General features: G+C 43.8%; 2 protein-coding genes across 2 annotated transcripts in view; one reads left to right on the top strand and one right to left on the bottom strand.

Moving 5' to 3' along the window:
- The window catches only part of Bivm (basic, immunoglobulin-like variable motif containing), a 21,311-nt gene extending 20,851 nt beyond the window's left edge, over positions 1-460 (bottom strand). Inside the window, exon 1 of the mRNA XM_041668067.1 lies at positions 303-460. The gene's annotated coding sequence lies outside the window, so the exon portion shown is untranslated. The remainder of the gene's footprint in view (positions 1-302) is intronic.
- On the top strand, positions 270-14,461 carry Poglut2 (protein O-glucosyltransferase 2). Its single transcript, XM_041668065.1, has 11 exons — positions 270-315; positions 713-1,157; positions 2,240-2,445; positions 5,090-5,295; positions 5,471-5,548; positions 7,913-8,085; positions 8,206-8,443; positions 10,539-10,748; positions 11,341-11,430; positions 13,416-13,523; positions 14,236-14,461. The coding sequence occupies exons 2-11, from the start codon at positions 976-978 to the stop codon at positions 14,251-14,253; spliced, it is 1,509 nt and encodes a 502-aa protein (XP_041523999.1). The 5' UTR covers positions 270-315; positions 713-975; the 3' UTR covers positions 14,254-14,461.

The raw sequence follows: 14,461 nt of genomic DNA, 5'->3' as shown, positions 1-14,461 counted from the left end.
TTGAACCTCTCCCTCCTCAGAGATACAGCTCGGCCCAGATCCTTCCACGGAGGGGCGGCAACGAGGCAATGGCGGCGCTGCGGAGATGCGGAGCGCACCGCTGACCAGTCCCAGGGCCCGGCCCACCACTGGGGAATGCCTCTGTTGGATCGAGGAACTCCGGTGTTGGAAGGCAACAACAGATCTGTGTTGTCGCGCCTCCCACCCTAGGCCCGGAGTCTTTCGTCCCATTCCAACGCACAGGGACAGCGCCAGGACCTTGGAGCCGGGTGGTTGGATATCTTTCAGCATTTAATAAATACCTGCCATTTGCAGGTGCGGTGGTTATGGTGGGCAAAATTTCTGTTGGGAAATCGTAGCTGAATCCAGACGTGCCAGTCCCCTGTTGCGCAACTGTAGTATTTAAGGGTTCCCGGAAAGCGGCGATCCGAAATTTTAAAAGAAGGTGGGAAAAGCAGTGTGTGTGGGGGGGGGGGGGGGGACCCCTGGCAGGATTTCCGCTAGTCCTATGGTGGACTACATATCCCAGGGAGCCGAGGGCCGGGGACGCGTGTCCACTTTGACCCACTCATCCACTAGCAGAAGATCTTACTAAGCCGGGCCGCCGCGCAGGCCAATCCTTCGCCTCCCACCTTGGCTGGAACCTGCGACGGATTCGTCCCCAAAATGATGCTCTAGTGGCAGGGGGTAACACAAGTTTGTCATTGTCCAGAGAAAGAGGATTCTGCGGTTCTTACCCAGTTCAGCAGAACGAGTGGAGTTTTTCTCCTGGACATGCCAGCGCTTGGGGTGTGACATTCTCTGGCACAGTGGAGACCCGCGCTCCGACCCCGCACATCAAGCAACACTTCAGAGACCTGCTGCTTTTTTAGCTGCAGCTAGGACTGGCCACCGTGCCCCTACCTACCCAGGCTAGCTCCGTCCACTTAGCACGTTGGCGTTTATCCGTGGATCTTCTGACAGTCGGTCTTGTAAATGTTCAGCATTTCGCTGCTTTCCTGCCTTTTTCTGGGGACTGTGCCAGCACTTGCCCAGACCGGCGGAGAGAGGAGACTGAGCCCAGAGAAGAGCGAAATATGGGGGCCCGGGCTAAAAGCAGACGTGGTCCTTCCAGCCCGCTATTTCTACATTCGGGCAGTGGACACCTCAGGAGAACAGTAAGTGGAGAAATGGCTCCTCAACTATTTGAGATCGCAGTTTCAAATTACAGACTTCTTGCTGCTCTTTGTTTGGTTTTTGCCCCTCATTTTTATCTGCCTCAACTTTTCTCCAGACAGTTTACATTCCAGAATATTTTAGTACTGTGTACATCTGGTTATAACAGGCTTTTCTTTCCAAATTATTTTTTTCTGTAACTTTGAAAATGATTCCGAAATATGTATTCAATAAAGTATAAAAATATTGCTATAATAACAGTTTTTTCCTTAGCTGTTTAGATGGGACTCAAAACTAAACAAAACTCCTTTATTTTTTTTTAAGTGTTTTTCCACAAGCTGTTTTAAGAAAGATAGTACAACTGGGAAAACTAAATACTAAAAACTAAATACATCTCAAATACAGGAACTGTGTTGCTGATATGATAGACCAGTTATTTTGATTTTTCCCATAACTAAACATTTGGAGTACTAATATATTTATTAGACGTTCTTTAATGCTAGTATTTTATTTGTGTGAATGTGGGTTGGGGTATATAGCCGCACATGAGGCCAGGAGCTGGAGAAAGCCAGAGAGGGCATGGATCTCCTTGAGCTGGACCTGCCTGTAATTGTGAGCCTTGGGACCTGCACTAAGTCCTTTTTTATATGACGCTAAGTGCTCTTAACCACTGAGTTACCTCTCCAGCACCAAGAATACTACTTTTTGGTTTTTGAGGCATTAAGAGCAGTTCTTCAAAATAAGGCTTCATCCTTGAAGTAACCATATAACGAAAGATAAATTACCAGATGTGATGAGCAGGCTGATATAAATAATTATTTTTTTATTTGTTTGCTAAATAGATTGATAGTCTTAATGTATCCCCTGGCAACTGTCTAGTTGAAGTATTTTCTGTTATTATTATCTTCTTTTCTTGTGTTTGATCCATCCTACTGGTTCTGGTACTAAAAGCCTAAGAGAGAAGCAAGCGACGGTATCTTAGAAGGATGAAGCAGAATGCACACCCTTTATAACCTGAACAGAATAAACAGCGTGTATTTGCTCTTAAAATAGCCCTCCCGTCTCATCTCTCTTCCCATCACAGGTTCACATCTTCGCCAGGTGAAAAGGTGTTCCAGGTTAAAATCTCAGCACCTGATGAGCAGTTTACGAGAGTTGGCGTCCAAGTTTTAGATCGAAAAGATGGGTCCTTCATAGTGAGATACAGAATGTATGCAAGCTACAGAAGTCTGAAGATAGAGGTTAAGCACCACGGTCAACATGTGGCCAAGTCTCCTTATGTTTTAAGAGGTATTTTGAAATGAAATTTTATGATATAGGATTTGAACACAGAAATACATGGCGTGCCATCAAGAAGAATTCCTTCAAAAAACTTAGCATGCTTTTTTCACTGAAAGAAAACACTAGATGTTTCATTAATTGAAAGCTAAATTAGGAGACCTGCCAAAAGAGAGACACTGAGTATAATTCACTGAAGACCAAGAAACATTCCTAGAGAAGTTACTCCCTAAAGACACATCAGTGAGCATAATCAAGTTTGAAGACTGGAAGGATGGCTCAATGGTGGGGATCGCATGCTGCTCTTGCCAAAGAGCAGAGTTTGGGTCCCAGCAGCCATGTAGGTGGCTTACAGCCAGCTGGAACTCTAGCTTCAGGGAAGAGGGTATCTGTCCAAAGGCACCTGCATCCATAGACACATAATTTGTAATAATAAGTGTTTTGCCATTAGAGAGGTTTTTAATGCATAATGTACAACAAGATTTTATAAATCGTTTGGAACACAGCTTATAAGAGATATAACATACCTTTATATATATAAATACCTTTCATATATATATGTGAAAATTGATGTGTATATGAATATATGAAATTGAAACAAAGTTTCAGAAAACCATACTTACCATTGAAACCATTCTCTCTTCTAGGCTGTACTACTTCAGACTTTATTTATTTCGTGTTCATGTATGTGCAAATCTTAGCTATAAAAAAGAATCACCAGGGCTGAAAAGATTGCCCAGTGGTTAAGAACAGTGATTGCTTTCGCAAAGGACCTGGGTTTGATTCCCAGCCCACATAATGGCAGCTCATGCCTATAACTTCAGGACAGGGGTCTGATACCCTTTTCTCGCCTCCAAAGGCACTACAGGATATACATGCAAACAAAACACCTATACGTATAATAAAAATGGAAAAAAATAAGTAAATAAAAAAATCAAGTTAGATACTTGTCATAGATAATTCTTGAATGAATGAAGGAAGGAAGTAAGGAAGGAATGAATGAATGAAAAGTAACTGATAATCATCACTAAAATTGCCAGTGGCACCCACCTTTGATACCAGGTCCCTGAGGAGCGCAGGAGGCAAGTACCTCTGTGAGTTTGAGGCCAGTGAGGTGGCTTGAAGCAGAAAAAGGGACTGATCTTTGGTTTGGTTGTCATTGCCAGCCCACTATGATAGAGAAATTCTCTGCTATTTTCTCTCATAAGACCAGAAGAGAACTTTCTCATTTTCCCTTTCAAGGAAGATGAAACCACAAGAAAATTGAGGATTCTTTTTTTTTTTTAACTGTCTGAATTGTTCTCTTATATTCTAATGGGACTCCATGGTACAATCCAATCTGCGAAGCATTAAAGTGTATATAAATTCCATTGTCACCTATTGAATAGGTCAGGATGGAATTTGAGGATTTCAGAAAGGAATAATGCAGTACCAGTGCAGATTTTATGTTACCATTTCTTTATACATTTATTTTTATAAATATATAATTAATCACTGTGATAGTAATGAGACCATATGTTTATAGGATTATCTTCACCTCTTTATATTTCTTTTTCTCTGAAAAAAAAAAAGAGGGGGTAGGAGTCCTTTGTTTACTTCCGCTGTTACTAGCAATGGTTTGCCCCTTGAGAAAAGTACTGTAGACACCCTAAAAACTTATTTGTATAATAAACCAGTAAAATAGTAATTTATTTCAGTTTTATTCTTCAGAACTCAGATTCCTCATTCTTTTGCCACTATTTGGTTATTATTAAAAAAAATATATATGTATGTGTGTCTATAATGGGGGTATGTTGGTATCCCAGAGACCAGAGAGGTATCGGATCCCTTAGGCCTGAAGTTAGAGGTGGTTGTGGTTTCTAGGAACCTCACATAGGTAGGTCCTCTGCCAGAGCAGCAAGCACTCTTAAACTGCTAAGTCATTTTTTCCAGCCCCACGATTATTCTTAGGTGTAGGAATTATAGAGTAAGGAATTATATCTATATAGAACATGAATTATTACCCATTGGCTTGATTTGCTCCTGTGAAAAGCAGGCCAGAGTAGAAAAATATAGGAAGGAGAGCTGTGAGAAGCTGATAGGATAGAAGACAGACAGCAATTCGTGGAGTATGTTGTTATGGTAAAAGTAAAATGCTGCAGGTCCCCTAGTTGGCAGGCAGTGAGCTGCAGGTCCCGAGAGCAGCAGTCCCAGGCAGGGAGGGTGCAGTTCCCCAAGTGGCTACAGAGGGCCACAAAGTCCCAGGCAGGGAGCCGCGTGGTAGGTGAGAGACCTCAATGGGGCAGCCAGTCCTACAAGGAGAGGCAGATGGATGGGCATGCCAAACCATGGTGCAGGTACCCCTGGGAGGCAAGAGACAGACAGATAGGCACACCATGCAGAGTGAGGGTGGATATTTATTTGGTGGGTTATAGAGGGGAAAGGAGAGCCCTGGAGAAGAGCAGAGGGGGTAAGGGAAAGGGAAAGACAGAAGCTGCCTCTACTCTAGAGAGACAGGAAAGGCTGCAAGCAGGAAGGAAGATCTACCTGGCTCAGCAGATGGGGGCTTGGGCTGGGCTTGTCTCTTAAAGGGACAGGACAGATCATTACGTATGTGTTTACTATGATTCAGTTGCTGAATGAAATGTTCACCACTGTGTTGTTTATGCATGAATAGGGCCGGTTTATCATGAGAACTGTGACTGCCCTTTGGAAGACAGCGCAGCCTGGCTACGGGAGATGAACTGTCCAGAAAACATCACCCAGATTCAGAAAGATCTGGCACATTTCCCGACTGTTGATCCCGAAAAGATTGCAGCAGAGATCCCAAAACGATTCGGACAGAGGCAGAGCCTGTGTCACTATACCTTAAAGGACAATAAGGTCAGTATGCTCAAAGTGTGCTTGTTTTTCTGGACTCTGTATGTTTTGAGCATCTGATTACACATGGTTACTTTTGTTAAACATCATCCTATGTGCATCTTTTCACAAGTCTTTTCTTCAGCGACGTCTGCTGGGGCTTTTTCACTCACTTACTAAATGTCCAATTCTCTTCTAGGTTTATATCAAGACTCACGGTGAGCATGTCGGCTTTAGGATTTTCATGGATGCCATACTGCTCTCATTGACTAGAAAGGTTAGTAGGTCTTCTCCGCATTATGATAGACAATGTCAATCTATATTTTACAGTTTGATTTTTCAGACATCATTAACATCAATATTAGGGGTGTTCTATTCTGGTGCCTTCTATTCTGCTATCCTAAAGTTCTGGTTTGTTTTTTGTTTTATTTTTTTCTTGAAACATGTGTTGGTTATTAAGGGCTGCTATAGTAGCTTAAAACAGCAGAGGATAATTTCTGAGGCCACCAGTCTGAAATCAAAGTGTTGAAGGGTCATACTCCTAAGACTCTGGCCGTCCTTCTCGCCTCTTCCTAGCTTCCGGTGATCCTCTATTCTTGGCCTTCCCTTCTCTGCCTCTTGTCACATGGCCTTCTGCCCTCAAGAATCTGAGTCTCAAGGCCAGCCTGGTCTAGAAGAGCTAGTTCCAGGACAGGAACCAAAAGCTACGGAGAAACCCTGTCTCGAAAATCCAAAAAAAAAAAAGAATCCGAGTCTCTGCATCTCCTCCCATCCCTCTTCCTTCTTCTCTCCCAAAGATGCCAATTGCATTGGTTTAACAGTTTGTTAGGGGCCAGCCTCAACAAAAATACCTTTCTCCAGAGTGGAAGAATGAGAATTTAGAAACATAGTAAAGACTATGAAGACACGAACGAAAATGATAAAACGCAGAAACATACAGGATAATATTGGGAGGGAATTTCTCAGTGAGTACTGAAAATTCACCCGTCTTTGATTTCCAACTGGCTAATATACCCCTGACCCCAAAAGGGAGGAGTAAAGCAAAAGACTGTATTAACATACGAATTGAAAGTCACGGGCTACATTCATCACTAGACCAAACACTCTGTAGGCAAACCACTCCCTGGGTGGAATCACAAGTGATTTCCATTAAGGGAACTGTTGGATCCTTAGACTTTTGTTTTAGGTAGGAACCGACTGCTTTCCTACTTCAGGAACAGGAGGTCTGGCAAGTAGCCACACCTCTTGACAACAGCTTTGAGATAGCAGAACTCTCTGCTTTACTACTAGGTGAGACCTTTGAGTTAGAAGCACAATAAAGTTGAATGAACTTGAAACAAGTTCCTAACTCTCTGAATTTTGGCCTCTTTGGGCCTCTATAACAGCCCCCCACACACACACATTCTTGTGTAGCCTCATTTAAATTAATTAAATCTACAATGTCTGATTTCCAAATAAGGTCACTCTAAGGCATTGGGGTTTAGGACTTAAGCATGTCTTGTGGGGGTAAGACAATCTATAGCAATGCCACATGGAAAGTGTAGTAATAAGGGGCGGCGGGGCTGCATCCCCAACACCCCAGCCACCTGCACGGCTAGCTTTACCCGAAATAACAACACACAAACTGTATTCATTTAAACACTGCTTGGCCCTTTAGCTCTAGCCTCTTCTAGGCTAATTCTCACATATTAATTTAGCCCATTTCTAATCATCTGTGTTGCGCCCCTAGGTGCGCTTACCGGGAAGATTCTAGCCTATGTCGATCCTGGGTCGGAGCTTCATAGCGTGCATCTGCCCAGGATCCAGGAGCATGGCGTCTCTCTGAGGCGTCTGCTCCCAAGAGGAGAGCTGTGGAGTCTGAGCTCACTTCCTCTTCCTCCCAGCGTTCTGTTCTGTTTACTCCTCCCACCTATCTTCTAACCAATAAAATGGGCCAAGGCAGTTCCTTTATTAGCCAATGACCTTCCTCCATCAGGAAAGAAAATGTCTCAGCCTTAAGTGTTGTGTTTCCCAGCAACTCTTCCTCCCTCCCTTCCTCCCTCCCTCCACTCTCCTCTCTCTCATCCCCTACCCCCCATCTCATTAGAGTCTCTTGGCAGTATTGGAACAATAGAAAAATTAACTTTGCCAGCTTCTTGGTTTTATAGTAAGTCTACTGACCAACATGGACACCACAGAAAGCAAACTGAAGCTCTTTATCCACGTGACCATTTTCTGACCAGTTTCTGTTCATTTAATCTGAAGTCATTGTCCTTGCCCACAGTTGGAAAGATTGGCCTTTTAGTTGTACAGTGACTAATTTTGTTAAATCAACATACCAAATGATGAGTTTCATTGTGACGTTTTTGTATATGTACATCATGTGCTTACATGTATGGACAGCAAATGCCTCTGTACTTTCCTTTCTCCGTTTTTGGAGGCAGTGTCTTGCCCAGGCTGGCTCTGAGCTCATTATGTAACCCAGACTGGCCTCACATTAACTATATAACACACTGGCCTCCAGTTCATGTTCCTCCGGCCGCCTCTGTCTCACAACTGTGAGGATTACAGAGAAGCATCATCTCCTGTTGTTAGCCGATGAGTGTGTGATCCTGTGCCGTACAAATACTATGAATAAGCTCTTGTCCTTCCCCACCCCCAGGTGAGAATGCCAGATGTGGAGTTTTTTGTCAACCTGGGGGACTGGCCTTTGGAAAAAAAGAAATCAAATCCGAACATCCAGCCCATCTTTTCTTGGTGTGGCTCCACAGACTCCAGGGATATCGTGATGCCTACCTACGACCTGACTGACTCTGTCCTCGAAACCATGGGCCGGTGAGACATGGTCAGGGTTGACCCCGGGCCTTGGTTTGCTCGCTTTAGGGAGTCCTTTTCTCTCTGATCGCGCGAATTGACAGTTCGGGAGGAAGACATGTTCCGCTTCCTGTCTTTTAGAGTCAGTCTGGACATGATGTCGGTACAAGCTAACACAGGGCCTCCCTGGGAAAGGAAGAACGCCACAGCTGTGTGGAGGGGCCGTGACAGCCGCAAAGAGAGACTGGAGCTGGTCAAACTTAGCAGGAAACACCCAGAGCTCATCGATGCTGCTTTCACCAATTTCTTCTTCTTTAAGCATGATGAGAGCCTGTATGGGCCCATTGTGAAACACATTTCGTTTTTTGATTTCTTCAAGGTATGATATCGTCTGCGGGATCCCTTTCTGCTTTCCAATTTTATATGTATAAATGACACCTTGGGGAAGGGAACTAGAGTCTACAAGTTCCAGGGGATGAGGAAGTGTCACAAAACACAATGAGTTACCGAGACGTGGGAAAGGGGCCTGAGTCTGGGTACATAGCATTGATGCTGAGTAAGCATTAGTGGAATTTAAGAGCCTGCAGAAAGCTATATTGTGGGGCTGGAGAGATGGCTCAGAGGTTAAGAGCATTGCCTGCTCTTCCAAAGGTCCTGAGTTCAATTCCCGGCAACCATATGGTGGCTCACAACCATTTGTAATGGGGTCTGGTGCCCTCTTCTGGCCTGCAGGCATACACACAGACACAATATTGTATACATAATAAATATTAAAAAAAAAAAAAAAGCTGTATTGTTTCCAAGCCATCCCCTAAGATAAATGCATGTTGGGTCAAATGTATGAAAGTTACTTTAGAAATACTTCTCCCCCAAATGACAGCATCACAAGAAGATATAAGACAGGTAGCCAGGTGAAACCCATCCACATGTTCTGGGCCTTCGGGAGATGGCAGGTGGTTTTCTGTGCCTTGGGTGTAGATTTCCCGTGTTTCCCAGGGAGTAACCCTCTTTCTGATAGCTTCTTTTCAAACGGTGGGTACCACTCCACTCTCAGGCCCTGTTGTTGGTTTCTTAGGTTCTTTGAGTCAACAAAAAAGTAGGAGAAAACAAGAGACTGGCGAACTCTTCTGCTTTGTGGATGCTGGACATTCATTTGATGGGTTCTATGTCAGTAGGTAGACCTGAGGGGTGCTATTAATTCATACGCTGGTGTTTCTCACCTATGTATATTGAAATGATTTTTTTGAACATTTATTTATTTATTTATTAAGTGTACAGTATTCTGTCTGCTTGCATGCCTGCAGGCCAGAAGAGGGCACCAGACCTCATTCCAGATGGTTGTGAGCCACCATGTGGTTACTGGGAATTGAACTCAGGACCTCTGGAAGAGCAGGCAGTGCTCTTAACCTCTGAGCCATCTCTCCAGCCCCTTGACACAATTTTTTAAGTGTAACAAAAAAGAGATGATTAGGCATCCCTTCTCAGAAGATGTGGAGAGTGTGTGTGTGTTCATGCCTGTTTCTGTGTTCATAGGTGCGTGTGTGTGTCTGTGTGTAAAAATACCAAAAGATCTTGACTGTCGTTCCTCAGCAGCTATACACCCTGAGTTTTTATACAGGGTTTCTTCCTAGGCCCAGAGTGTGTCGAGTAAGCTAGACTGGCAGGCCTGCAGGCTCCAGCGACCCACCTGTCACCCCGTCCCTAGCGCCAGCATTACAAGCATGCGCCACCATCCCAGCTGTTGTCCAGAGGTCATCCTCTGGTCCTCATGCTTTCAAGACAAGCACTTTACAGCCTGAGCCTTCTCCCAGCCCCAGAGGCAGGATTTCGTCGCTTGGTTTTATTCTTGACCTGGTGAATGTTCCACATCTAGGGCTATTGGTTTCCATAGTTCTGCACATAGTATTATTCATAGATGTCCCTAACCCACAACTTATTAAGTCACTTACTATATATATGTAGCCCTGACGTATTCTAAAAATACTGTTGACATGACACAGAACGTGCTGTCGTAGATGCACGTGTTAATCAACAAAGTAGCAGAGTATTTGCAAAGCCACGCCGCTACCTTTCCTTATGGTGTAGCCTCTGGGCATCCATATTATTAATTTGCTAACTGCTTCATTGTTAGATCTGTAGCTGTGTTATAGCCGGGCGGTGGTGGCGCACGCCTTTAGTCCCAGCACTCGGGAGGCAGAGGCAGGCGGATCTCTGTGAGTTCGAGGCCAGCCTGGTCTACAAGAGCTAGTTCCAGGACAGGCTCCAAAGCTACATAGATCTGTAGCCGTGTTTGGGAAATTTGGGCCCATATCAAATGAACCTTTCGCTCTAGGTCAACATAGTATGTGATAAGAACACTCATTAAATGTTAGTGGGAAAGTCTGCCTGAGGATGGCAAAGGGATGCATAGGACGGGGAAGGAAAAAGTAGAAACGGGAACAGAGTGAAGTCTCTTATACGCTCTTGCTTCGCAGCACAAGTATCAAATAAATATCGACGGTACCGTGGCCGCGTACCGCTTGCCCTACCTCCTGGTAGGCGACAGCGTGGTTTTAAAGCAGGACTCCATCTACTACGAACACTTTTACAATGAACTGCAGCCCTGGAAGCACTACATTCCCGTCAAAAGCAACCTGAGCGACCTGCTGGAGAAGCTGAAGTGGGCAAAAGATCATGATGCCGAGGTAAGGCCCTTCTCTTAGCAGGCTTGCTCCTCCTTGCAGAACCGCAGCACAGGGGGGTTGGAAACATGCCTGAACTCTCATGTTTAGATACAGCTTCTACCTATACATGGGGTGCTGCCTGACCAGGGGTCGTCCGCAGGTCCCCTCAAGGGGAACGTAACCACACCACTTTAGATTAGCTGACCATTCTGCTGAACTCTGGCGTTGATAGTATAGGGGCATAAGCAGCACACATCTGGCAATAAATGTCAGTAACCACTAAGCTTGAGGCTTAGGGTCTGCTGAAAACTGAAGGGAGCGAGAACAGGCAACTCTGTCCTTGATAAGTTATTGTTACTTTGCTGGCGTCTAGCGCCTCTTACCGAGGCAGGCTTATCTCTAAGACTTCCCACATGGCAACTTGGCCTTCAAATCTTGCAAACCTCTCTGGGTTGAACAAAACGTACACTGTGAATTGCGCCTTTGCTACTTAAGGCTACTCCCAAAGATAAGTTTTCTGTCTCATCTTCCTGTGTGGTCTGAAGGTCTGTTTGCATGTGTCTGCAAGAGAAGGAGTCAGCTCCGTTAAAGGGTGTTCTTTTAATTCCCATAGGCAAAGAAGATAGCAAAAGCAGGACAGGAATTTGCAAGAAATAATCTAATGGGCGATGATATATTCTGTTATTACTTCAAACTTTTCCAGGTTAGTATTTTCATTCACTCACACACACACATACACACACACTCACACACACACACACACACACACACACACCTTTCATATTGCTTGTGACTAGATATGTTAGATATGTTATAGTCAAGCAATAGTTCATGTAAAATTGTCTAAAAGTATATTAATATAAAGGCATATGTGTGCCACTTTAGTAAAAATTAGACACAAATACTAAGCTATAAGTATCTAGGCTTGGAGTGTAGCTTAACTATACAGCAGACATCTATTATGTATGAGGCATTGGGTTGAGTTCCGGGTACTGTAGGGGAAAATTAAAAAAAACAATGTTGAATACTAACAATGTAACAGCATCAAGTAAAAAGCTTTGATATTAGGCCTAAGGGGCTAGGCTCAGGGGTGGAGCTTAAGCAGGAAAAGGCCTATGGCCTGAAAGGTTGATAGTTCAAGGGGTCTTTGACCGTACTCCCTCAAACAATCCCAGGCTCATCTAATTTGGGGGTTAGGCAGGGTCAAACCCCTTTAGTACTTGCGTGGGGGAACTGCTTGGCAATACTGGGTACTGTAGGTAATCAAGCAGTAAAGCTATGAAAAGGTCTTCATTCAACAAAGTACAAAGTGTAATCATGGCTCCAAATAACATACCCTTTCTTGAAAATTATTTTCATGGACCAGGAACTTATAAATTGTTATTGCAACAAACCTGATGATTTAAAAGGCTTATCTTAAAAAAGAACGCGGAAGTAAACAATAACAGTGGAGCTGAATTGAGATTCTTATCTTAGAAGTACAAATATCAAACACCACATCTTAGGCTCTGCTACAGAGGAAAGTTGGACTGTCTCTGGTTTGTACTGGTCTATCTTATAACCTTCCCTAGAGGGTAGTCAAGGGATTCAGAGAGAGTAAAACCAGTGAGCTAGACTAGGGGGCTACAGCCTGAACATTTCCCAATCCATTGGATTGTGTCATTTTTTTGGCTAATGTGTGGCATCCACGCCAAGCACAGTGCCCCTTGCAGAATAGGAATATAATCAAGAAAAGTGATGACTCAGACTTGTGCAGCCTTGGTGGGGAAGGAAGAAGTGGACTGTGTTCTTCTAGGGAGGCTTCTGTGCAACATTATCTTCACTTAAAGCAGAAGGTAGTTACAAAGAAATATTTAGTCATACAAATTTGCAATTTTGGGCTGGAGAGATGGCTCAGCAGTTAAGAGCACATACTGTTCTTGCGGAGAACCCATCACCCATGTCGGACTGATCATAACAGCCTGTAACTCTTAGCTTCAGGACACCTGACCCCTTGGCCTCTGCTGGCATTCATATTCATGCACATACTCACACTCAGACGCATAATTAAAAACAAAGCAATGTTTTTTTTATATGTGAATATGCTAGATGTAGTGGCACACACCTGTAATCCTAGCACTAGGGAGATGAAGACAGAGGATTGCTGCAAGTTTGATACCGGTGTGATCTACATATCAATAGGCCAACTGTAGTGATATCCTGTCTCAAAAACTACAAAACAAGATGAGGCTGAATGATAGCTCCCAGCAGCCCTGTGAGGATCTATTTGTGGCAGAACTTATCTGTATTCCCAGCATTGGGAAACAGAGACAAGAAGAGGCTCATGGCTAGCCAATCTAGTCCATCAGTGAGCTCCAGGTTCAGTGACCCTCCCTGCCTCTAAAAGTAATGTGGAGAGAGACTAAGAGAGACATTTGATGTCCTCCTGTGACCTTCAGATTACATACACACACACACACACACTCACAGAGTTGTCTCATAAGGGGTATATTTGGAATGGGCAGCCAGTGTTCACTATACAATCAGGAATGTATTGAGCATTTAGGATAGATGTGGAGGACACTCTAGGTAACAGTTAACTACATATGCATTAAAAGAATGCTTCACTTGTAAGTTCCTGTGTGTCTCCTTCGGGGAATATACTTGAAGAGCTCCTTACGGAATGCTTTTCTCATTGCTGTTGAATAGGGCTATGCCAGTCTCCAAGTGAACAAGCCCCAAATCCGAGAGGGTATGCAGCGGGTAGAGCCACAGTCTGAGGATGACCTCTTCCCTTGCACGTGCCATAGGAGAAAGGTAACAAGACTAATCTTCTGTCTCCACTGGCTTGAAAGAACCGGTCTGTGTGATTGCTCACCGCCTGTGAAAAATGCACAAGCTCTGAATGCTCGTTAAAGTTTTGGTAGCTATTGTCGGCCTGGTGGGACTCTGTACACCGTGGCCGTCTAGGAGGAGAAATTCTGGTTCTTTGCAGTTTTGTGTGTCTATTTTGAGACATGATTCGCCACTAACTCACTGGCCCCGCGGTGGTACATCATCTATGTTAATTCCTGTCTGTGCTGTATGAGTCACCAGAGCCGGTAATGAAACGGATTCAATGTCACACAGTTTCTCTTGGCTCTGCATGAGAAGAGGCAATTTCATTTCCTTTCTATTTCTTATGTGATTTAGTTAGAATTGGTACCAGATCATCATCTTCCCCCAACTATTGGAAGTTTGAATCGTTCTCTGTCTAGGCCATCTCTTCACACGCAGTATCTATAACACAGGTGTAGTGGTGACACAGACCCCTGGGTATTGAAGCTCTCCATCACTCACTCCCATGAAGCCTAGTGTGATTTTGTACCTGGTGGGTGATTCTGGCCCTCCAGAAATAGTCCTGAGTCCTTAAGATACCTAAAAGAAAACTTGGGTTTTTTTGTTTGGTTGGTTTTTTCAATTGTCTGGTATGAGTATTCTTGATTCTAAGATTTCTTAGTGGCTCTTAAATTTTTCTTCTTAATTACAGACCAAAGATGAACTCTGATGTGCAAAATATCTTCTATTCAAATGATGGTGCTCCGAAGACACTTCTTAACTGTAAAAGAAGATTATTTTTAAGTATTAATCCAAAAACAGTGTAAAATCTATCAGTGACTGTTTGTGTTCTCAGAGTGTGTCTTCTTAAAATGCAGTATTCCCATGACTGTCTTTTACAAAACATTTTTAAATTTTTATAATAAAACCACCTTTAT

This window comes from Microtus oregoni, unplaced genomic scaffold (genome assembly GCF_018167655.1).
Source record: "Microtus oregoni isolate MIOR12 unplaced genomic scaffold, Mior012 000018F_ref0000195, whole genome shotgun sequence".
Taxonomy (NCBI): Eukaryota; Metazoa; Chordata; class Mammalia; order Rodentia; family Cricetidae; genus Microtus; species Microtus oregoni.
Note: the sequence above shows the minus strand (reverse complement) of the source record. Positions and strands in the feature narration are given on the sequence as shown.